Here is a 26222-nt window from a genome sequence, read left to right on the forward strand (position 1 = left end):
TATAATAAAGCTTCCGTGATAAATAAAGAAAATATATAAAATGTAGTAAGATTACTCAGTAACATTAAATGTTTTTAAAAAGTCCGTATGTATGACCAGAGCACTATAGGTTAATATTTTATCAAGGTGATTAAAAGTGATTTGGGTCTTTTGGTTTAGGATCCCGAACCAGCAGAAAAATGGGACGGAATACTCGATGCTACCCAAAATACAAAAATATGTTATCAGCAGAGCAATATGTATAACGTACCGAATCTTGAGGAACTGGAAAACGAGGACTGCCTTTACCTAAATGTATATACTCCAAGAGTAAGTATATACAATTACAATTTTTACACATTTAGTCAAAATTTGATTATATTACAAAGAATGTTTGATCTATATAATCGAGTTTTACTTGGTTATAAATTCAGTTTAAATAGGTGGGAATTAAGGGGATAGTAATAATTGGATTAGGGTAACACTTCTTCTGGATTTAGAATTTAACACTTTATTTATTTCGTTTTTTATTAATACATTGTTTACACTTTGTTTTATATTATTTTATTTTCTTATTAAACGAGTATTGTTTAACAAAAGTATTAACTAAAAAATGAGTATGAGTATGAATAAGACAAAGCCACAGGCTGCGAGAATGAAAGAATGGAGGAATAAAAACATCGGGGAAGAAATGAAAGGCAAAATTTACAAAACAGTCATCAGACCAACAGTGGCATACGTGGCAGAAACATGGCCTGACACAGAGAGAACAAAAATAATGTTAGAAACAGCAGAGATGAAAGCTCTTACAAAAATTGATGATAAGACACTACGGGACAGAGCTAGAAGTACAGGTATACGACATTGATGGAAAGTGGAGAATATCAAGAAGTGGATAAGAGATCGGATACCAAATAAGAGAATACGTGAAGTGATGGGAGTCAAGCATACAATAGTTGATGACATAAAAACAAAACAGTTAATATGGTACGGCCATGTACAGAGAATGCCAGATGACAGGATTCCAAAACAGATTTTGACGTGGACACCACAAGGGAGAAGGAAAAGAGGAAGGCCGAGAAAAAGCTGGAGAGAGGGAATTGAAAAAGAACTAGAGGAAAGAGAAATCCCTCCAGGCCTATGGCTGAATAGAGAAGAATGGCGGTTAGGAGTCGAAAGGCGTCGGAGAACGCTGTAAACCGATAGTAGTAGTAGTAGTAGGATAAGAAATAGAAAAGTAGAATGGAACGATAATACTAGCCAAATGGCAGCAAATAGAGGAGTAAAGACGGCAAGAGACGGTTCCCCAATAGGAAGATGGTTAGTAGGAAGACCATCAAAATCATGGAACGACAATTTACTGGAGGCACATTGAAAAACAGACAGACAGAGTCATGTCTACATAAAAAGAAGAAGAAGAAGTTTATAATAACGCTTACCAATATTACTGTGGTCTATGCTAGCGGTGTTTACATAAGCAGGTTTCGCTTATCGCATGGCAAGTTTTCACTTTCGGTATTCACACACGATACAACGTGGAGTACGCCAGGGGGACACCATATCGCCGAAACTGTTTACTACGCTTTTGGAATATATATGTAAAAGGGCAAAACTGACCGACAAGGGCATAAACATAAACGGAGAAAAGCTTAGCCATCTAAGGTTTGCAGATGATATTGTACTAATAGCTGATAGGATAGATGAGGCCAAAGAACTTTTAAATCAGCTCTACCTTTCCTCGCTAGAAGGGGGATTGAAAATAAATATATCTAAAACCCAGATGATGACAAATCTTGTAGTCAGCGAAGATATATGCGTAGGAACAAGATCCATAGACCAGGTAATGGCCTATAAATACCTAGGTCATGAGATTCGCATAGGAAAAGATAACCAAACCGTTGAGCTTCTCCGTCGTATAAGACTGACTTGGGCAGCCTTCGGCAAGCTGAACCATATTTTCAAACCGTCTGATATACCAATATGCCTTAAAAGAAAAACGTTTAATCAGTGTATTTTGCCAGTGTTAACTTACGGTGCCGAAACGTTGACCATGACAAGGAGAACAGTTCAAAAGATCCGTGTGTGTCAAAAGGCGATGGAGCGTGCTATGTTGGGCGTTTCACTAGTAGACAAGATCCCAAATCGCCAGCTACGACAAAGAACAGGAGTGGCTGATGCAGTAGAGAGAGTAGCAACACTAAAATGGAACTGGGCAGGTCACGTGGCTCGAATGACAGACAATAGATGGACAAAGCGGATACTGGAATGGAGACCAAGAGATGATGCCTACCGAAGTAGAGGTCGTCCACCAACACGTTGGACTGACGATCTAAAACGTTGTCATAGGAATTGGATGCAAGAGGCACAAGATCGAAATAGATGGAAAATTATGAGGGAGATCTATGTCCAGCAGTGGATAAGCGAAGATTAAATGATGATTCACACACGGTGATTTCTCATATAAGTTTTAATTTGTCTTTCGCGGATACACGTGTATCCATCACTGGCCATTATCACTAAGATAGGCAAAAAAAGCGTCTATCCTCTACGGGAACCAAATTAAGAGAAGCGACAAACAACGTCGCTGTTCTCTACGGTATCCAATAAGTAAGAGAGGCAAAAAACAACGTCTACCCTTTACGAAACTAATAGGTAAGAGAGACGAAAATAAACGTCTGTCGTCTACGGCAACCAAAATAAGAGAGACCAATAATTGTCTTTTTCATTTTTCAAGAATGTTTGTATTTCTCAATCAGAGATCAAAATAGGTAGAAGGAATTATTTGCTAAGGGTTGGTTTAAGAAATGATTTTGATATTAAGGTAATTATAGGAATTATACATATAAATACATGATTTTGATAATTTTTTTTTATTTAGTTTAATACAAGGAAAGTTAGAGTGTTAATTAATGTTCCTCACGCGCATCCCATGAAAAATATCAGCTTATAGAAGTTAGGAAGTCTTTCACTTCCATAAGCTGATATTTTTCATGTCAATAAACAAACCTTTTGGTCTAATTTTGATAAGAAACTAAGAGTTTTGTTTCTATTTCTTTTAGGAACCATCTCAAAATAATGCACTGCCCGTAATGTTCTTCTTCTTTGGGGGAGGATTTGTAAATGGAGCAGGAAACTTCGACTTCTTTGGACCTCATTACCTCATGGAGCATGATGTGATTGTTGTAACAATTAACTATCGTGTTGGGCCTTTTGGTAAGTAAGATAATATAACGTGAATTTAATTCCAGTAGAATTAAGACCAAACTTTTTGTTAAACACTAATGATATTTGTTTGTTCCTATTAAGGCCTTTTTATTTATAAGTCCCCATAATTCTAAGACTTTTTTCTTTCTGGCTTCCTCTGCTCACAGGAATTCAAATGTTTCTGGACCTTTGCCATTGGTGATGAGGACTTCCTACCATCGCTCACATCGAAATAACAAATATCAAATTTATGGTTTTTTTATCAAAAGGTCATTGTCATCAGGGATCAAGGGAAGACTAAAGTCCAAATCGAGTAATGAACTACATGGCAACAAGGACAAACCATGCTTATGGTTCTATCGTACAGAGATCTAATATATAAGCAACTGGATGGAATACAAAAGTATAAAAACTAAAAATCGAAAGGCTACAAAGTTTATGATAATCTACGATTACTTACTTCTAGAGTACAAATCACAAAGTACAAATAAATAAATAAATTTTCTTCTTAATAATTTTAGGCTTTCTTACCACTGGAGATACAACCATAGCCGGCAATTATGGACTAAAAGACCAACTGTTGGCACTTAAATGGGTAAGAGATAATATTAAATATTTCGGTGGAGATGCAAGCAAGGTAACGATTTTTGGACAAAGTGCCGGAGCCGCATCAGTAACCTTTCATTTAATGAGCAAGCAGTCTGAAGGTAAGACTATATTGAATTATAAATTTTTAATATTTTACTTTTGGTATTTTTGGATAATCTTGATATTGAGCGTTTTTGAACGTTATGAAACGATATGGCTTCCTCTTATACCATTGGAATTTTGCTTCAGAGTTTTAGTTTAAAATACTTGAAAAAATCCTCTATTATCCACATTTATCACAATACCTTACAATAGTCCATACATCGGAAAATGCAGTGCTCATGACGTCACCAACGACAATGGAAATAGAATATTAGGATTTGCAGCATCCAAGGGCATGGTCGTTGGAAGTACCTACTTCCCCCATAAGAATATCCATAAAGTAACATGGACGTCTCCTGATGGTACAACCAAAAATCAAATAGATCACATCCTAATAGAAACCAGGCACTTCTCTAATCTAATGGATGTACGTACTTATCGTGGAGCTAATATAGATTCAGACCACTTCTTAGTAGGCGCAAAAATTGGAGCAAGAATCTCAAATGCAAAAAAAGAAAAGGGCAAGAAAAGTACTCGCTACAATTTAAAACTCTTGAAAGGGCTCCCGTGGACTAGAAAGGTATCAAAATTACCTTGAACATGAAAGCACAACAGATGAGAATTTAACAGCTAGCGAGCAATGGGATATATGTAGAAGAACAATTAAGGAGGCGGCAAACAACGTCCTAGGACCAGAAGAATCCACTCCACGCAACAGTTGGTTCGACGATGAATGTGAAGATATCACTAAAAGAAAAAATTATGCATATAAACTTATGCAACAAAGAAGAACACGGGATAAGGAGCAAATGTACAAAGATCTTAGGAAGGAGGAAAAACGCATACATCGAAGGAAAAAGCGGACCTTCGAAAACCAGATTATGCAAGAGCTTCAATCATTAAAGGGGCAAAATGAAACTAGAAAGTTCTATAATATCCTAAATAAGACAAGAAAAGAATTTAAACCACGGCTGACGATGTGTAGAGACAAAAATGGACATATAGTCAGTACCGCTGACGCAGTACAAAGCAGATGGGTTGAGCACTTCAAAGAACTACTTGGTACCGAAGTGGAAAATGATGCGTCACCCCAAAAACCAAGAAATAACACTCACGTAGAACCTCCTTCAATATTTGAAGTGAAAGACGCAATCACACGACTCAAAAATAGCAAGTCCCCAGGAGTGGATTGTATCCCCGCAGAGTTCATCAAACATGGAGGTAACAGCATTATGCACCAAATTCACAACATAATAGTCAAAGTCTGGGAAGAAGAACAAATGCCAGAGGAATGGTGCACTGGAATCATATGTCCACTGCACAAAAAGGGAGATTTGTTGGAATGTAAAAATTATAGGGGTACAACTCTTCTGAATACAATGTACAAAATATTCTCCAACACCCTGTACAGCCGTTTAAGTACGTACGTGGAAGAAATCCTTGGTGAGTATCAAAGCGGTTTTAGGCCAGGTAGGTCAACAATTGACCAGATTTTTGTGCTACGTAAAATCTTAGAAAAAACCAATGAATTTAATATTGACACGTTCCATCTCTTTGTGGACTTTAAGTCAGCGTATGATAGCGTCCTAAGAGGTAAATTATACGAAGCCATGAATGAACTTAACATTCCCCATAAATTAATAAGGCTCGTAAAAACAACTATGAGTAAAGTGATCTGCAGAGTGCAAATACAAGGCGATATGTCACAAGCGTTTGAAACATTATTATTATTATCCAGATTTAGCCATACGGCTCACACTCCCTCTAAGGGGAAAATTCACTCATCCCAGATACCTACGGTATCAAAAGGATTGAGCTCTGGTGGGACTCTTTCCATGTTATCGAGTCCTAGGTGACTTGGTATGTCGGTGTATCTCCCAAAAATTTTCGTACGCATCTGGACGTCGAAAGTAACACAGCTTTCTGCATAATCTTATATAGATGTTCGTTTAGACCCAGCTTTTTTATGTTTTCTAGGAGGCTCTTCGGGATGACTCCAGTGGTAGAAAGAATAATGGGTATCGTCTGGGTACTTTCCATTCTCCATTGTCTCCTGATTTGTATTTCTAGATCTCTGTACTTGGCGATCTTTTCGTTGTATTTAACACGTAAATTATTGGTGTTGGGTATCGCCACATCAATAAGTGTTGTTTGCCTAGTAATTTTATTAACTAGTATAAGATCGGGTCTATTATGGGCCACTGGTTGGTCTGTAAGCACAGTGCGGTCCCAGTATAGCTTGTAGTTGTCATTTTCAAGCATTCTATCAGGGACGTATTGATAATAAGGAAGATGGTCGGTTTGGAGAAGTCCCAGTTTGTCAGCTAGTTCTTGGTGGATAATCTTTCCTACTGAGTCATGGCGTTCTTTATAATCAGTACCGACAAATACCTGGCAGCCGCCGGTAAGATGTTGGATGGTTTCTTGGGCTTGGCATCCATATCGGCATTTGTCATTTTGGGCTTGAGGATCTTTAACAATATATTTCAGGTAATTTTTAGTTGGAATAACCTGATCCTGAATGGCAAGTAGGAAACCCTCAGTCTCGGGAAACATCTTTCCTGATGTCAACCAATAGTTCGACGCTGTATTGTCGACATATTCTTGGCTGATCTCATTGAGATGTCGCCCATGCAGAGGTTTACTCATCCAGGTGCGCATTTTGTCTTGTTTAGTCAGGTGGTTTATGCGCATTTCTTGTTCCCTCAGTTTAAGCGGCGTCGTATCATCTACTGCGCAAATTGCTCGATGTAAAGTAGATGTCTCAGCCTGTACCTGAAAATAAGTTCTTAAATTAGCAATTTGTTTATCCAATTGCTCACCTATATCCATAAGTCCTCTTCCCCCTTGATACCGCGGTAATGTTGTTCTTTCTACTGCACTGCGTGGGTGATGTTTTTGCGCCTTTGTGAGAAGTGTTCTTACTTTCCGCTGAAGACCCTCTATATCTGTTTTTGACCACTTTATAATACCAAATGAGTAGCTCAGCGCGGAACAGGCGTACGTATTTAATGCCTTAAACAAATTTTTACTATTAAGATATGACCGATTTAGTTGTCTTACTCTTCGTACGAACTCCGAAGTTAGTTCAGTTTTTATTTGTTTATGGTCAATTTTCCGCGCTTGTTTTACTCCGAGATATTTGTACATATCATTTTCACCCATTGCCTCGATGTTTTGGCCATCTTGCATATCGAAACCTCCGGGCTGAATCTTTCCTCTGACTATATTTAGTATACGGCACTTGTCTAGTCCAAAATTCATACTGATATCATTTGAGAAATTTTCTACAGTTTTTAGCATCTCATCTAGGTGGTTTCGAGTGGAAGCCATTAATTTTAAATCATCCATATACAACAGATGATTAAGCTTCGCTACAACAGTGTTGTTATTTTTGATGCTAAAACCTGAGTCAGTAGAGTTCAGCAGCTGAGATAGTGGGTTCATTGCTAGGCAGAACCAAAGTGGACTCAACGAGTCCCCCTGGAAAAGCCCCCGGTTAATAGGGATATTTTCAGTTTCGATATTAATTTCACCCGGTATTTGGAGGTGAATTTTAGTCTTCCACTCTGCCATTATATTCTTCAAAAAGGTCACGAGATTATCATCGACTTTATATATTTTCAATATATCTATAAGCCATTCATGCGGCACTGAATCAAAAGCCTTCTTGTAGTCAATAAAGGCAGTAAAAAGGTTTCTTTTTTTGGTGTATGCCTGGTTAGAAATGACTGAGTCGATAATAAGTTGTTCTTTGCAGCCCATGGAGCCCTTAGCGCATCCTTTCTGTTGAGGCTCTATGATATTGTTCAGAGCACAATGTTGGTAGATACGCCGGGCCACACAGGATGTGACCAATTTGTACAAAGTTGGAAGACAAGTAATTGGGCGGTACTTTGCTGGATCTTGGGTATTACTTTGATCCTTCGGTATTAGATAAGTGGTTCCCTGAGTAAGAAATGATGGTATTTCCTGTGAATTAGAAATAATATTATTAATAAATACTGTTAAAAGCTCATGAACACTCCAAAACTTCTTTAGCCAGAAGTTTTGAACTCCGTCTGGTCCAGGAGATTTCCAGTTATGAAGCTCTTTGATAATGTTCGAGACTTTTTCAGTGGTGAAAGGTTCATAAGGAATATTACTGTAGTGTTGACAGTTGTTCGTCGTCTGTTCAATCCATCCAGCATTGTTATTATGAGTAGCTGGCGTCGAAAGTTGGTTTCCCCAAAACTCATGAATTTCTTCTTGGCTTGGGTGGGATTTATTATTTGCATTTTCTACAGTGGAATTAAGTTTCCTATAGAAAGCCTTCTCTGCTTGCTCAAAAAGTATGTTGTCGCATTTCCGGTGGTTACTAACCTTGTACCTCCTCAGGCGGCCTGAGTAAACAGATAGTTTTTGTTTTAATGTGTCCAGGCATTGTTGAGGTGTGTTGTTTTCTGGATCATGTCGTGAGTGTCTTAGAGTGTTAAACAATATTTCTTCAGCTCTTTTGATGATTTTTCTACTTCTTACTCCTCTTATGTATTCTGTTATTTGTCCAATGTCCCTACGCAGTAATTCAATCTTCCCCAGCAGTCGTTTTTCCCAGGGTGCTATTCTGTTTTATTTATTTATTAAAATTAAATAAAATTTATTATTATTATTATTATTATTATTATTATATTACAAATAAGGGCAGAGGAGCGAGCTCCTATTATGCCCAAAAATCAAAAATAAAAAAAAACATCCTTATAAAACTAATACCAATTATAAAGTTAAGTAAACATAAACAATTAAGTATATCATACAAAAGTTGAATGGTGAGACAATAAATAAATAAATAAATAATGCTGTCAAAGAAAAAAAATCCTATAAATAAAATAAACCACTATCAAGTTTATTTTTAAAGATGTTAATACTAGTTGCCGATATGGTGTCTTGATCCAAATTGTTCCAGATATTAAAGATTCTATTTGGCAAGAAGTTCACCCTGGACCTTGCAGTAGTTTGTTCTTTTTTCAATTTGTATCGATGGCCTCTTAATCTTTCGTCTTGATTCAAAGTGAATATGGTGCTTAGGTTCCCAAAGTTATGTTTTAAAATACGGAAGGACATAATTAGATCACCTCGAAGACGTCGCTGCTCGAATGTCGTAAGATGAGCCATGGATAATCTATCTTCATAGTTAGGTCTTACACGACCGTATGCCAGTCTTGTAGCTTTACGCTGAACATTTTCAAGTAAGATCTTATCGCGAATGAGATCTGGATTCCACACTGGTCCGGCAAACTCAAGAATAGGTCTAACGTATATTGAGTAAAGTTTACTAACAGAAGTTAGAGATATACGTGTAAAACATTTACGGATCAAAAACAGTTTCGAGTTTGCACGTTTACACACCGACACTATGTGATCAGACCAATTTAAGTCACTATTAATTATCACTCCGAGATCATTGTGGGAGGTTACCGAGCTTAAGGGATGTCCATTAATAAAGTACGGTAGTGATGGGTTATTTTTGCCGATATGTAAAACAACGCATTTTTCAATGTTAAGCGGAAGTAACCATTCTGAGGACCATTTGAATATTGCGTCAAGATCTTGTTGAAGAACATGTTGGTTAATGGTTGGATTCACATATAGTTTCGTGTCATCAGCGTAAATGGAAACCTTACTGGATACGATCAGCGGAAGATCACTAGTGTAGACACAAAATAGTAGCGGTCCAAGTACTGATCCTTGTGGGACTCCACTCTTGACTGGCTTATCTAGTGAGTGGTCTTCCCCAACACGAACCCTGAAGTATCTATCGGATAGAAAATCTTCAATCCAAATGTTCAACTTTCCGCGGATACCATAGTGATCCAATTTAGCTAGTAATCGACGTTTTGGAACACGGTCAAAAGCTTTGGAGAAGTCTAAGTAGACATATGCAGGGTTAAGGCAGGGAGACGCGCTGGCGTGCCTTCTCTTTAATATAGCGTTAGAAAAGACTATAAGAGATGCCGAGTTACACAATAGGGGAACAATCTTTAATAAATCAACGCAGATTATGGCTTACGCTGACGATCTGGATTTGATCGCACGTACTACACGAGGACTTAAAGAGATGACTTCCACCTTCTTGACAGCCGCACAAAATATGGGCCTTAAAATAAACGAGGAAAAAACCAAAATGTTAGCATCTATTCCAAATAACAGAGATAGAGCTAGAAACGCCGAAGAAAACTTCAGTATAGACCAATATAATTTTGAGGTAGTAAATAAGTTTACATATTTGGGTTCTCTCATAACAAACGATAATGACACATCTGAAGAAGTAAAACGGAGGGTACTGCTAGCAAACAAATGTTATTTTGGACTAAGCAAGCAGCTAAAAAACAGAAATTTAAGCCAGAAAACCAAACTAATAATATATAGAACACTCATCCTCCCAGTGCTGACATATGGGTCAGAAACATGGACCATCTCCAAAACAGACGCAAATCTTCTGCTCGTCTTCGAAAGGAAGATACTAAGAAGAATAATGGGCGCATTCTGTGAGAATGGTATTTGGAGCAGGCGATATAATTTCGAATTGTACGAGAAGTATAAAAAAATAGTAAATGGTAGAGATGTAATATCCTTCATAAAAATAGGTAGGCTCAGATGGGCTGGACATGTGTCAAGAGCAAATGAAAATTACCCACCCAGACGAACTCTATTATCGGTCCCAGTGGGAAATAGGAGTAGAGGCAGACCACGACTGAGATGGAGGGACGGTGTGGACGAGGACGCAAGGAAAATCGGCGCGGCAAATTGGCAACGGTTGGCGATGAACAGAAACGACTGGCGAAATAGACTGGGGAAGGTCAAGGCTCAACTAGAGCTGTAGCACCACTGATGATGATGATGATCACAATACCTTAGAAAAAAAAAGACAAAAAAAATATTGCAATTATTGAAAAATTTCGTTAATGAGTGATTTACATAAATATAATTCCATCCAATTATTAATAATATAAAATGGTCTGTTTATTAATGAATGATATGATAATAAATTTAAAGTGAACATTAAATAAACTAAAAATCCACTTAAGTGTAAGTTTCAGTGTTCTTCAAGTTCGAATTAATTCAAAAACGAATTTATTTATGTACACGAATCAAAAGTTTACAGAGAAATAATGAATTGCTTAGAATAAGCTATTCAATTTCTGACAGAAGAAAAACATAAAGAAGAAGAATTGAAAAATGTTTGTACGGTAACGATTTAAAGACTGTATCTTGTACTATGATTTAGATTTGTTAAATTAGAATTAAACTTTTACTGTTATTTTTAGGGCTATTTAGGGCAGCCATTGCTCAAAGTGGTTCCATCTTGTGCCCATGGGCGTATCAAAGGGAATATCGTGATATGGCTTATAGACTTGCTAGTGGCTTAGATCCTAGTTTTAAAAATACCAGCTCTCACAAGAGTTACTAGATCTTTTAAGGGGCAAATCAGCTGCAGAGATTAATACAGTAGCAAGCAGTTTTAAGGTAAGTGTACGGGAAAGTAAATAATATTGCGGTTACTTTGTGATTAGCATAAGATAAAAGTATTGTTACGAACATACTTTTGGCATGGCCCAGGTAACGGTTGCATTGCATCTCTAATACTCTTCGAAAACATTCGCGATGTATCGAGTGCGAGAGAGAATAGCCGGTCACGTAGGCGAATTAGAGGTGGGACAACGCCAGAATATTCTAGAACATAGTAACTTTGTTATATATATATGTAACGTTTTTAGGAGTGAGTTAGTTGTTAAGATACTACCGAACTGTAAAGTTATAAATAAATGTATGTATATAAATTCGAACCGCTCGTTGTATTTACTCTCGCTACAGTATATACTTATTAAGTAAATATTTGACTGTTTGTAGCAAGCTATTGGTAATGAGCAGGTTGTCCAGGGATTCTGGTTTACTCCCGTAATTGAACCTGAGCACGAAAACGCATTTATCACAGAATATCAGTATGATGCTATTTCAAAGGGGCATATGAACAAAGTTCCTTTAATGATTGGTATATGCTCTGAAGAATCCATTGCACGAGCCTCGGGTAGGTTATCTTTATATTATTTATTCCCGTATCAATATTTCTATATTTATGCTTATCCAGTCTTAACATATATCCTTAGTTTACATGGTGAGCTCTATCAGTTTTACGCAGATCTTTAGTGAATAATTTTTCCTCTAATCAAATATGGAGCGAATATATAACTTAATATTACTTATTATTGGATTGTGCGCTCGGCACAATCCAAAAGAACAAAAAGAATACTCCATTGTGGTGGACAAATGACATCGCCAATGCAGTACACAACAAGAAACAAGCATATCAAAAGTGGCTACAAACAAATGATCCAGATGATAGACGAACATATGCAAGATCAAACAGAGAAGTAAAAAATTTAGTAACTAAAGCAAAAAATATTTCCTGGGAAAGTAAATGCGAAGAACTCAACAAATATATAGGGTCAACAAGATCAAGGGAAGCATGGAAAACGGTAAAAAATCTGAGAACAAACAGAAAAGAAACGAGAAGAATAGATTTAATAGAAGAAAGATCTTGGATCGAACACTACTCACAACTTTTGACTGAAACAAGACCTCAATTGACAAACATCAGTTCAACAACATATGAACTGGAATTCAGTGAAGACGATGAAATAACAGTACAGGAAGTCGAGAATGCAATACAAACTCTAAAAAATCGGAAGTCATGCGGACCACAAGGTATACCAAATGAATTATTAAAACATAGCCCACAAGTATTACGGCAATTACTGGCGTTTGTCTTCACCTTATTCTATAATGGACACGACTTACCACCGGAGTGGACAAAAGCACATATTAACAACATCTACAAAAAAGGAGATAGAAAGAATTGTTTAAACTACAGGGGGCTAAGTGTCATAAATTCACTCTCAAGACTGTATGGAAAAATAATAAAAAACAAAATTGAAAAAGAGATGACAGATGTTGAAGAACAGAATGGCTTTCGTGCAGGCAGATCCTGTATGGACAGTATATTCTCTCTAAAGCAAGTTATCGAGAAAAGATTAGCCCACAACCTTTCAACTCATATAGTCTTTATAGATCTGACAAAGGCATACGATAGTGTACCACTTTCAATGCTTTGGGTAGCAATGGAAAAACAAGGAATAAGCAAAAAAAATATACAAGCAGTACAACAACTCTACAAAAATATGACGGCAAACATTAAAACTGGAAATAGATTAACTAGAGAAATTCCTATTAGTAAGGGCCTAAAGCAAGGCTGCTGCATAGCACCTACACTCTTCAAAATATATCTAAATGAGGCACTCTCAGTGTGGAGAAGAAAGTGCTGCAATATGGGCATCCCAATCGAAAATGATAGATTGTACACGATACACTTCGCTGACGACCAAGCCATTCTAGCTGAAGACGAGAGTGATGTAGGCTACATGCTTAGAAAACTGGAAGATGAGTATACCAAATGGGGCCTCACAATTAATATACAAAAAACTGAGTACTTAGTTGTAGGAGAAAAACCAGAAAGCCTACAAATCGACATGGGAACTATAAAACCAACAGACAATTTCAAATACTTGGGAGTCCAAATAACATCAAAAGCAGGAAGTAGCGAAGAAATACACTCCAGGATTGGCCAAGCAAGATCAGCTACCAGACAGCTACACGGACTATTATGGAATAAAAAAATAACAAAAAAAAATAACAAAAGAAAATAAAAGAAGAATCTATAAAACAATAATAGAAAGTATTGGGCTGTACGGCGCCGAACTCTGGGAAATAAACCAAAGAAACAAATCAAAAATTAAGGGCATAGAAATGAACTACTGGAGACGATGTTGCCAGCTCACTAGACTTGATAGGGTGAGAAACGAAGATATTCGGAGAGAAATGGAAATCGATCTAGACATAATAGACACAATCGAAGCCAAAAGACTTAACTAGTATGGACACCTTACTTATTTAAAACGGTTGATACTTAAGGAAATAACACTTCTTTGGTTGTTTTTTTTTTATTACGTCAGTTATATTTTAACGCTAAGCACTCAACAATCGCTTTAGCGAAAATTATTGAGTGTCGATCTTATGCTTAACTATTTTGTTTTGGTAATCTTTACAAATTTAATAGAGACTAATAAATTTCCCAAACTTTCTACCTCTAGAAGTTGGGTCTGTTTATTGCAGATTATCCCTACTAATGTCCACCTTCCTTTGTACTTTCTAAGTTCTGATATAATCTAAAAAGAGCAGAAGTAAAAGGTAAAAGTAATTGATATTTGTTAACCAGATAAACAATAGTTTTTTGGCGTCAAATGTGTCTAATGCTAATATGTGGAACAAATCTTCCGTTTATTTCTACTAATGGGTATTAAATTTATATGGGATTGAGTCACAATTGATTACATTTTCTTACTTCTAGTTTAAAATTGGGAGATTATCTTTTAATATGAGATTTTGTGGTCATATTTCTAGCCGACAACTTTTTGTCTATTGTCAGACAATACGAGCATGATGTTACTACATTAGTTAATAGAAATATGCATCTATCTGATCCCGTTCTTAAGAAACAAGCTGGAGAAGCAATAAGAGACATATACACAGACGGATTACTTCAAGATAATCCTGGAAAAGCTGTTAGGGTAAGTTATTTTCTTTTTTTTACATTTAGAGTTAAACGGTTTACAAGAACTATGGATTATTAAATTTAGACAATAATAAATTGATGAGAAATCTCTACAAAAGCCCTGTTAGATGAGCGCTAATGTCGCCGCGCTAATGCCGCGGAAAACAGAGTGTATAATTTCCAATTTATACGTGGCTGTAGTTGCCCCGTTGCCCGACCAGTCGTGCTGTCAAAACTCGCCCTCGGGTTAACGCGAAGACATCGACAGCAATGAAATTTTTATAATTAACTTCATTGTAGTACCATTGCCCGATTGGGCCGATGACACTGGCACAGCGCGGCTAAAACGATCACATAACATAGATGAAATGGTATGGTCAAGACAAATCTTACGAAATAGACAAAAAATATATGATAAAATACTAAAATACTAAAATAAGTCCACTATAATAAAGTAAAGTAGAGACGTGCAATCTACACTAGATTACGTATTAGTCAAAAGAAGTAAGTAGAAATTAATAATATACGAGGCGATCCGATAAGTATTTAGCCTACAAAAGAAAAAAACATTTTGGAAACTACCGAAATACACGTGACCCAGCGACGCCTCAACTTCTTTAATCCGTCTGAAAAATAAGTTTTCTCTTAAGAAGGAAGTAAAATAGACTTCGTGGCGGCCATAACCTCCTCATTCGACTTAAATTTCTTCCCCGCGGGTGACTTTTTTAAGTATTCAACAAAAAAAGTTACACGGGATCAAATCTGGAGAATGCGATGAATGGGGCAGCAGTTGGTAGTCCAATTCGACCAATTTAGCCGTAGCATTACTTTTTAATTATGCTTTGTGAATTTTAGAAAACGGTGGCCATCATCTTTGCGGCCGATAGGACAGTTCTCTTCATTTTTGAACCAGTTTCGCCGGGTAAACTCTACTGTTTTCACCGTTCCTTGGTTTCTGGTGTGTACCACAGTGAATAGCTTTTGGTGTGTATCAGAACTGCGATAAATATAGCCAATATGATAGCTAACGTTCAGTAATGGACATGGTACGGAAAGAAAAAGAACCAATAGATACATATGTAGTCGAGAGTCACGAAATAACGCAGAAAGGTTTTAAGCAGTGTTAAATACTGTTCTAAAGTGGTTTTACGGTCGTCGTACCTGTAATTGTAGTTTGGTAAAACCAACGTGTTTTTTGGGTATCTGGCGAGGCTCATCAAAATCTGATGAGCGACCATGTTGAAACTCGTTAAACGAATTTTTGACGGTTACCATCGAAGAGAACAGTGACCGTACACAGCACCCAGGCGCTCTTTTGCGCGATTATCCTTTCAAAAACAAGAATCGAATCGCCAACCGATGTTGCTCTTTTTCCATTGTTCGAAAATTCGCGAACACGTCCGATTCCACAAGCTGTCAAAACAAAACTACTGGTCTGATTCGGTTGAAATTTTGACATTTGCCGTCTATTTGCAGTGGTAGGTTTTATGCCTCACGGGAGACAAAAGCTGGAAGCAAGTTATAGCGGTAACGCTCAGGACGCTTCATACAGCGAGAGCTCTGCCCGGATCAACAATCTTTCACCGTACTGGTAGGGGAGAGATTTTATAAGAGAGAAGGATGCGCGACCGATCACAGGCTTAAGCACGGATTGATGACGGGGGTTCAGCTGAGTTTTAAAAGAAATCGCCCAACCGGGCATGCTCGGACTACAAACTAAAAGAGGATATGGCTCCACTGATTTTTCTGACGTCTATTCTGAATAAAAGTCCCTTTTCTTCTAAAGGTATCTATCTTGTAATGTGGGTGACTACGTTGACCTATCTAATTCTGTTTACACTAGCTTCAAATATATAAGTTGACGTTAGAATAGTCCATTTTCTAAAATTAGGGCCCGGGCATTTGCCTACGTCCAGGGCTTCTGTTAACGACTTCTTTAAACAAACCATTAATATAGTTGATAATTAATATATCGATATTTCAGTATTTCAGTGATACATCCTTTACAAGAGGTATAATCCACCACGCTCAATTACAGTCACAATTTAGTGATGTATACTTCTATCAATTTTCTTACCATGGACAAATTGGAGGGAACAGACCAAATCTTCCAGGTATGTAAATTAATTCATAAAAAATTGTATCTAATATAATAACCATGATCTGTCATTTCTCTATTATTAGATATGGCGACTATTAACCTTTAAAAATTATTGTTAATAATTATAGTGTTAATAATTTAGTAGTTAATAATATTATAGTGATACAAAAGTGGGCAAAATCAGTCTTGTTCTTCTTAAGGTGCCATGCATTTCTGCGTAGGCGTCCACCGTACATCGTCTTGTCAGGTGAGATGTTAAATATTCTGGATTAAATAATTCTGTTTTTAGCAGCATTGCGAAGCATTTCATAGCTGTGGATTCCTGTCCATTGTCGAATATTGCGCAGCCATGACATTTTTTTACGTCCGAGACCTCTCCTACCCTCTATTTTCCCTTCGAGTATCAGTTGCTGAAAAGTGTATCGTTCTCCTCGTATAATGTGCCCCAAGTATGCAGTCTTCTTACTTTTTACATAATTAAAAAGTTCCCTATCCTGTAAGCCCGCTCTTCTGAGTACTTCCTCATTTCTGACCCTGTCCGTCCATGATATTCTGAGCATTCGACGCAGGCACCACATTTCGAACACTTCAAGTTTGTTAATGGAACTGGCCTTTAACGTCCATGCTTCCATTCCGTACAGGAGAACAGGCCACACGTAACACTTAAGCATCTTGTATCGGAGGTTGAAGTCCAATTTGCGATCAGTCAGAAACTTACGAAGCCTCAAAAAAGCATTTCTGGCTTGTGGCTTGTCTAAAATCAGTCTAAAATAGACTATTTATTGGCAAGAAAACAAGATATACGTAAATTTAAGTAGTGGAAGATAGTAGCTCAAGAGACTAACAGAGAACGACATAGAAGGAAATGAAAAAACCATAAAAATCAAACAATGAATGTTAAAAGGAGAGAAAGAAGCTTTGAATATGGAAAAAATGTAGAATATGGAACTCTAACATGAAAGGAAGTTTTAATACAACTTTTAGAAAGATACTGCTATTGAAAAAAAGACTTAGGAAGAGAAGCTTAGGTATGAAATGTTGATATAGGGGATTCATATTGGTATAAACTAAAAAAGAAATTCATGGAGCAATGTAATTAAGGTAGCCGACTCTGCATAAGGGATAAAAGAAAAGAGAATAATGGTAATGTTGAGATCATGTTCTCATAGTAGTAAAGCAGGTAAATCATTATAAATATTGTGGTGGTTGCATTAACTACAAGCTAAACGTGAAAAAAGAAATTGAGGTGGAAATTGCTCAACCTAAAGATATTTTCTTTACGCGATCTACTTTGAAATACACATCTTGATAAAAAACTGAGATTAAAACGTGTAAAATTTACCGTTTGGTTTATTTTACTTAATGAAGTCGAAAGATGGACTCTGTAGTAGAGATAGGTGATATAAAAAATAAATCCAATAATTTCTAAATATATTAAATACACAGAAACACTCATTGAAAATGATCAGAATAAAGAAAACAAGTTATTTCTGTCGTTTAAAACATCACGACTAAAATATTATATTCCTCAATTATTCATTAAGGGTATAGTAAAAGGAAAACGTATTGGAAGAGAAAAATTGTCCTAATTGCTTAAAATTTAAGATTATTTTAAGTTGTTTTTCTCCCATTTGGTATTTTTTATCCATAAGGAGGTTGATCAATAGAGGACTCAGGGAATCTTCCTGTCTTATTCTATTACCAGCTTCAATAGGATCAGTTAGTTCTTTTACTTTTACTTTTCTCGTGTTGTTTTGGTAGGTATTTTTAATTGTTTTGATTATTCTTAGAGATATATCTCTTGCGTACAATAAGTGGATAACGTCCTTTAATTTTACCCGGTCAAATGCCTTCTTACGGTCCAAGAAACGTAGATATGCCCTTTTGTTGTCTTCTAATAATTGTCGTTGCATGATCTTCCCTACCTAAAAACTTGTTGTTTTTCTGCTAGTGTTATAATTTCATTCACATTATTTGTTATCACTTTTGTTATTAATTAAATTAATTCCTCTGTAGTTTTCAGGGTCCGATTTATCTCCTTTTTTGAAGTGAGGTATATGGATGCTTGATCTTTATTCTTGACGAATTCTGTTTTGTTCTATTATTTTTTGGATTAGTTTTGATAGTTGTTTCAGATCTGGTCCTCCGTACTTTAGGAGTTCGTTCGATATTCTGTCCTCTCCTGGTGATTTTCTATTTTTTAATTTCCTTAATGCTTCCTTTACATTTTCCTCCTCAATATTTATTTCTTCGTTTGTCATAACCTCAGGTGTTGGTGGTTCGTAATCGTCACCTTTAGCAAATAGGAATCGAAAGTAGCCTACCCGTGTTTCCTTCAGAATGTGTTTTGTTTTTATTAGTTCGTTTATTTCTTTTCTTTGTCCTCTAATCGTTCTTCATATGTCTTTTTGTGTTCCGTAGAATTCGTGTTCTATCTGTTTTAAGAAGCTGTGACTGTGTTCCCTTTTTATTTGTCTAACTAAAGTATTTGTTTCATTTCTAATTCGTTTATAGTGGTTGTATGTCTGTTGTGTTTTTGTGTTCTGTATTGTCAAAAGGCTTTCTCTTTTTCTTAATATTTTGTCTTCACTTTCTCTCTTAAACATAGGGTTTTCATTGTTAATATATTAGTATTTGTTACTTTTCTCTCCCAAAGTGATTCTGTTGCTGGGCTACGTTATTTTTAAGTTTCCAAGTTTTCTCGATGTTATCGTTTTCTAATATTTAATTTCCAACGATCTTTTCTGATATTTTTTTTCTACTAAGTATTCTGTGGATTTCGTATTTAGTCCTTCGACTTTGATTTTTGTTTGTGTTGGCGCCGCTCTCTTGGGTGTAATGTATTTCTGGATGATTCTTAGTTTACATAATACTATACTATGGTAGCTACCTACTATCTGCTGAGTTGAGGTATCTTACGTCGATTATTTTTGATGGATATATACCTCTGTTAATTATAACATAATCTTATCATAGCTCTTTGTACACGGATGATATTGAATGTATATTTTTGTTGGTCTTTGTGGTCAAAAAATCTATTGTTTATTCTAAGTTCGTTATTCGTGCAGAAATTTATCATTGGTTTTTTATTTTCATTTTTAATATCTAACATTGTTTCATATGTTTTAACTTAATTCCAAGTATTACTTAACTGCCTATTTGAGCATTAAAATCCTTCAATGTTATCATCATTCTTCTAACTTGATCTACTGCTTGTTGTAATTCGTCATAAAACGTTTTCCCTGTTGTTTGAGGCTTGTTATTTACTGGGCCGTATACTCCGATGTTGATAAGGTTTTCTTCCTCCATTCTTATCTTTTTAGTTACAATCCTTTCTAATATGTATTGACACGCTTTGATATGATTTTGTGTATTAGTAAGGTTATACCTTTTTGGCCCTGTTTGTTTTGCCACTTCACTGTAGATTACATGTTCTTCTAATTTTGATTGTCCTTTTTTTTGTTTACTGTAGAGCGCAAATGTCTCTTCGTTTCTGTTTCAGCAGTTGGCCTATTTTTACTTCCCTTAAGTTAAGTGATCTGATATTCCATGCAGTAATTCTCATGTGGGTTTTGAATAATTTGGATATATTGGTTTTGTTTATGAGGCACATGAAATTTGAGAAATAGTCTTTTTTTATTCTTGTTTTTTATATTGAAGATCTTGATATCTGATAAATTAAATGTGTGGTCTGTTGTGTTGGAATAGTGAGCTATTGCACAAAAATGTTTCTTTATTTTGCATTTACATTTGTGCTACGTTTTTCTTTGTTTTCACCACTATGAAGTATGCCCTAGTATACGTATGCCTAGTATATATATATATATATATATATATATGAAGTATATACTGCCAATTACATTCGAGACAAGAAAAATAAGATGACCCTGATTTAAAAGCGGTGTCTGGTCTCCAAGCTTCGAGAGTAAGCTGTAATTTAATATGCTGTTATGTTTAGCTATTTTGTAACTTTTTGTAAATAACGGGATCTATTGGTCTGTTATCACATTGCCCGTCATATAAATCTGAGTTGCAGATACGTTGCTTATTAACTGTTTTACTAGGAGAGCCGTTATTAAAAAATTAGTTGTATATTGTTTTTAAATTCTATTGTAAAAAAATTTCATTGGTAATGTGCAAAATTCTGTTCTTCATCGCAAGAGTTTATTACTTACTTGACTTGGTTTCTTTAACAGATTATATATTTATCCATACATACCCACGAACATAACCACGAACATAACCAGGAACACGAAACTGCGCCTAATAGCGGCTTCCCACGATCGGCGATTCTACAGATCATCGCGCACAGATGATGAGCACGAACGGCAACGCACCGCAGACAGAGCTCTTCCTACGGTCCGTGACAGTCTGTGTAGGTCCGTGACAGTACTGTTCGATTTAACTTTATTTCAAAAAATTTAACTCTTTTCGAAATAGTACTATTCTTTAATTGATTTTTTATTCGGTTCAATGCATCGTAGGTATATATCGTTCCGGTTCTTATGCTCTGGCGCCGTAAAATTCCATAAGTTTGGTTCATTTTGATACAAATTTAAAAAATCAAAAATAACTTCGTTTGTCCATTCCATTTTTTAGCAAAAACTTATAAAAATACTCCAAAACAACTTTAACAACACTACAGACAACTACTTGTGTCAGCTAATGAACAACTTCTGACTTGCACCTGTCTGTTCAAACACGGACGAGCTCGGAACGTGTCGCACGGGTATGTACGGCACCTTTGATGTTACCGACTCTCGATGGATAGGACGCACCAGCACAGACGTGTCTGTGCTACCACGGACGAGACATTTCCCACGGTGCGTCGGTGCGGGCTGGACGCTTATCTTTCCTATCGCTACCCATGCGTCAGAAACTTGGACCATTAAAAAATCCGACTCAGGACGTATAATGGCCTTTGAAATGTAGGTATGTCGTAGAATGATTTGCATACCCTGGATCGCACATCGCACAAATGTCTCAATATTGACAGAACTCGATTTAAGCTTACCACAATCTTCAACCAAAATATATTGAGGTACTTTGGACACATTACCAGACGAATGGAAGGCATGGAGAGGTTGGTGGTTGAAGGCAAGGTAGATGGTAAAAGAACTCGAGGAAGATCGCCACTCCGATGGTCCGACCAAATAAAGTGCGCCACCGGTTACTCTCTGTCTGAGGCAGCACGCCGCGCCCAGGAGAGAGAAGAATGTATAGCAACCATTCGTCAAATACCATAACGTCACCACATCCTTACGAAGGATAAAGGATAGAGAAGGATATTTATCCATAATTTTCGTGATTATCTAGCCTCCACCTCCACATAACTTTTTAACGTTTTTAGTCCATCCTTTTTTTCTTCGTTCTCGAGTATTTCAGTTCCTTCCTTCTCGATAAGACCTGCAAGTTTTTATGATATTTCTTTAACTTATTTCTGCTTTATCTTCTTAATTTTTTGTTCGGGTTAATATTTACTCAGTACACAGTTAGAAGATTTCTCAAACACTGAACATTTTTACATAAATATGAACATGAATAAACCATGAATGGATTGTAATAATTACATTTTTTTGTCATTTTAACGTTTTGGTTTTCAATTCGAAAGTCGTTTTTAAAAAACCCTGAGAACCAACACATACCAACAGATATTTAAATTACCATTGACATCACATATATGCATATTAAAAATGGTATCACCAACTTAGTATATGACAGAGTGCAAAATATCTGCTTAACGAAGATACTTTTTTAGAAGAAAAAAAACTCTTTTTAGAACCATGTTTCAAACACTTGTTAACAAACGTCTACTGAATTTGCATAATTGTAGAACACAATTCTAACATAGCCTAGAAGCATAGTTCTAAACATTCATGCCTTACAGTACAGAAGCGTGGATGTTAGGCATTAGAGGCTGTCTAATTTCCCTTCAGGTCTGATAAATTTTTCGCCTTTTATTAATACAAGACAACATAATAGATATTTTGACATCTACATGTTTTACATACTTCATCTTATTTTTCCTTACATTTTAGGAGCTTACAGAGTTGGGCACGCTGAAGATAACCATTACTTATGGGTTTCCTCTAATCATTCTTACCTAGATAGATATCCTGAGTTGGATATCAAAACAAGTGACAGATATAGAACTCTGTTTACTAATTTTGCTAAATATTTGTGAGTATTAAAATATTTTATATTCTATAATGTATAATATTCATATAACAACATTAAACACGAATTTATAGTTAGACCAGAGCATTGTTGATTTTTAAAATTAAAGAAAACAAAACAAAAAAGAATTTAGCACCATTAAAATAATTAAGGCAGGTTCAATCCTGAAATGATATTCATAGGACAGATAAGACATGACTTGGAATGGGATTAATATCAATTTTGTACCAGTGTTCAATTATTTCTACAAAACGTTTCAGTGTAACATTTTAGCTGTAACGAGATTTGGCAAATGAATCAAGTCAAAGTTATTATTTTATTGTTAAGACCCTGGATTTATTCTGTAGAGTTTTATAGTTGTACTTGCTTTTAGGAACCCTACGCCAGAACCAAGTGAACTATTGGATAATATCACATGGCCTACAGTAAAGCCTGATGACTTTCAGTATCTAGATATAAACGAAACCATCACGTTGCAAAGAAATCCAAAGAACGATGTTTATCCAAAATGGGTCAACTTATACGAAGAAATGGCTGCCAAACCTTATGATACATTCTAATCAAATAAAAATATAAATAAAGATGTTTATTATATTCCCTAGTTATTATTTAAAATCTTTACAGGTTTTTTAAGCTTAAAACCATATCAACCATAAGGTTATCACCGAATGTTACTGTAATTAATAACAAAACTTTGTGAAACACCATAATTAGTTACTAACAAAAACCATTTAAGTAGTCTCGAACACAGATGTTTTTGGTTTCATATCTATCTTTGGAAACTGGTGCATATTAAAAAAATTAAATAAAATAAAATCAATTCAAATTTTTAAAGAAAAAAATTTGCATTTTTTAAATTGTAATGAACTTAAATATGTGTTTTTATTATAAGAGAATAATAAAAATTCAAGTTAATTTAATTAACATGCATATACACACAAACTTATATGGAATCACTATGTATTTTAAACCAATCTTATAGATTTATAATATATCAGATGGTCTCCAAAAATTTACAGCGACAAACTGCCAGATCAACAGGGGAACATCAAGAAATATGCATATGGAACAGATACACACAAGATATTTTAAACATGTAAATGGAATTTTGCTCATGTTTTGGGACAAGAATCCACTAGCTACACTTTTTTCCAGTGCAACAAACCGCGTTTGATAAAGATTTTTGGCGTATAAGTAAAGACGTTAACACGAAAGTAAAACTTTCTAAAAAATTTGTAGATTAATTAATAAGTATCATATATCAATATAAATTAATAAAATATATTAATATAATTAATAAAATATGAATATAATTAATAATCAATAAATAGCACGTACCGCACTTATGATAACTTTTGTCTGATAATTTTTAAAATCCTTGGTACTTAAATTATTTTGTAACAAAAACAGACGATAAGTTAATTATTTTCACAATTATCTTTTGATAGATACGTAAATGCATTGAATTATTTACTAAGCGTCTTGTATATTTAAATATTAAGTAGAGCGAAGCTCTTTCCTTTCGCTAATGTAGTTTTTTACAGCCTTCCGCCGTGTATACTTACATATTTCCAGAGTCGCCTTATCATCATCATCGTTATGTTTGCCTTTCTTCTTATGTACAGTCAGCTTTCCCTACACATCTTTGTATGCTTTTAACTTGTTTTATATCAATATTAATTACCTTCACAAATGATACATGTTTAGTCAGAACGGTAACTCACATAAAGGACAAAAACACCCCAAGTAGTTCGTAGAACCTGGATAAATTCGACCAAGAACGTACAGTGAACGAACTGGACATCGGCATTACAAAACTTAAGATAGGTAAAGCGGCACGCCAAGATGACATCAGAAATGAAACCCTTAACACATGAAAAACATGGGTATTAAAGTTCCTAAACCAATGTTGGGCTCAGGCTAAGATCCCAAAACTATGGCAGCAGTTTTAATTGGTAGCTGTATTAAAAACAGTAAAGGATCCATATGACGCAAAATCTACCGTCATATCTGTCTCATGTGTGCAAGATGAATATTGTATGACAGATTGATATTGAATAGAATCAGTCCACGCGCAAAAGAAAACCTTATAGAAGAACAGGCAGAGTTTTTAGAGCGGAAAGATCTTGTACTAGCCAAATACTTAATCTTACCCAGTGCATCGAGGACGAACACCAAAAGGTGTTAAAGACCGAAGTCGTATTGATTCATTTAATACCTCTGAACAAAATGTACAAAATAATAAAATGCTACAAAATGGTTAAAGTCCTCCGCTGTGTACGATTAAGGCATGTACATGTACAGCTGGTTCCTAAAAAAACTGATACGACTCTTAAAGCGTATTGTGTAGAAAATTGAGCAATGTATTTTGAAGGATAAATACTTATCCTTACAATAAAATTACAATTACAATAAAAAGTCAGACATAGATAAACTGAGCAACATTTATTGTTACTTACTGGAAAAACATCCAAATTAAAATTAATATCTACCTGCACCCGTACCCGCACAAATTACAGTTATATGCATAACATGTTGCATACCATTAAGACAGGTTTAAAAATTAAAATCACCTAATATGGGCCTCTAGTATTTCTTAAAAAGAAATATGATATTAAGTACACCTAATTACTTTTTAATCATAGGTTTTTTTTTTGTTCTCTATGTGCCAGAGTTAAAACACACCAGTAAAAGATGACAACAAAATTTTTACTATTTTTACCTAAATTTTAAAGAATTTTAAAATGTATTTTGTCCACTATTTTATATTTTATATGTGTGTTATTAATGTTGAGTGTCTATGCTTTTATAAATAATCTCAACGACTAGTAAGTTGCACTGAAGATTTGTGATATTTTATAAATATTTACACTTTTTCTTATTACAGTGTCTTGAAAAAGGAATAAAACCATTCCGAAAGCTAGACAAACAGTCATAAGAGTGTTTCATTAACATCCGGGCAATTTTCTGACTGCAACCCTAATAAACTATGTTGTTTGTATATATTGTTATGATTGTTTATTTTGAGTTCAAACTTAGTTTATTGAGCCAATTAAAAAAGAATTGAAAAAAAGAAGTGAAAAACCAATTTTACTTATAATTTTCTTGACTTGAAAAAAGGAAACCATAAAACTTTATTTTGATTAGCCTAACAAAACCTCAGTTCTTAAATTTGAATGCTAATGACCATGATGTCGAAACGATCCTTCACAGATATAAAATTCAATTGTACAAACACTTACAGTTTATTTTCTTCTTGAGTTGTATGTTGGAACATACCCAGAAAAGTCCAGTCTCCTCAAAGATGTGATCTCCCCTCTTTGGCACCTCGGCTCCTTCTTTACGTCTCTGCAAACCTCCTGCAGAATACACAAAAAACACCTGATTCACTTCTCCAAACTCCGCTACTTATTTATGACACCAGGA

General features: G+C 35.5%; 1 protein-coding gene across 1 annotated transcript in view; it reads left to right on the plus strand.

Moving 5' to 3' along the window:
• Nucleotides 1–23390, plus strand: part of LOC140433115 (uncharacterized) — a 60241-nt gene extending 36851 nt beyond the window's left edge. The window contains 10 exon segments of the mRNA XM_072521168.1: nucleotides 160–309; nucleotides 3039–3192; nucleotides 3705–3890; nucleotides 11178–11300; nucleotides 11303–11376; nucleotides 11761–11938; nucleotides 14368–14534; nucleotides 16503–16632; nucleotides 22658–22799; nucleotides 23170–23390. Coding sequence (XP_072377269.1) covers nucleotides 160–309; nucleotides 3039–3192; nucleotides 3705–3890; nucleotides 11178–11300; nucleotides 11303–11376; nucleotides 11761–11938; nucleotides 14368–14534; nucleotides 16503–16632; nucleotides 22658–22799; nucleotides 23170–23356 — 1491 coding nt within the window. The 3' untranslated portion in view covers nucleotides 23357–23390.
• Nucleotides 23391–26222: the final 2832 nt, after the last annotated feature.

Source organism: Diabrotica undecimpunctata, chromosome 2 (genome assembly GCF_040954645.1).
Source record: "Diabrotica undecimpunctata isolate CICGRU chromosome 2, icDiaUnde3, whole genome shotgun sequence".
Lineage (NCBI taxonomy): Eukaryota > Metazoa > Arthropoda > Insecta > Coleoptera > Chrysomelidae > Diabrotica > Diabrotica undecimpunctata.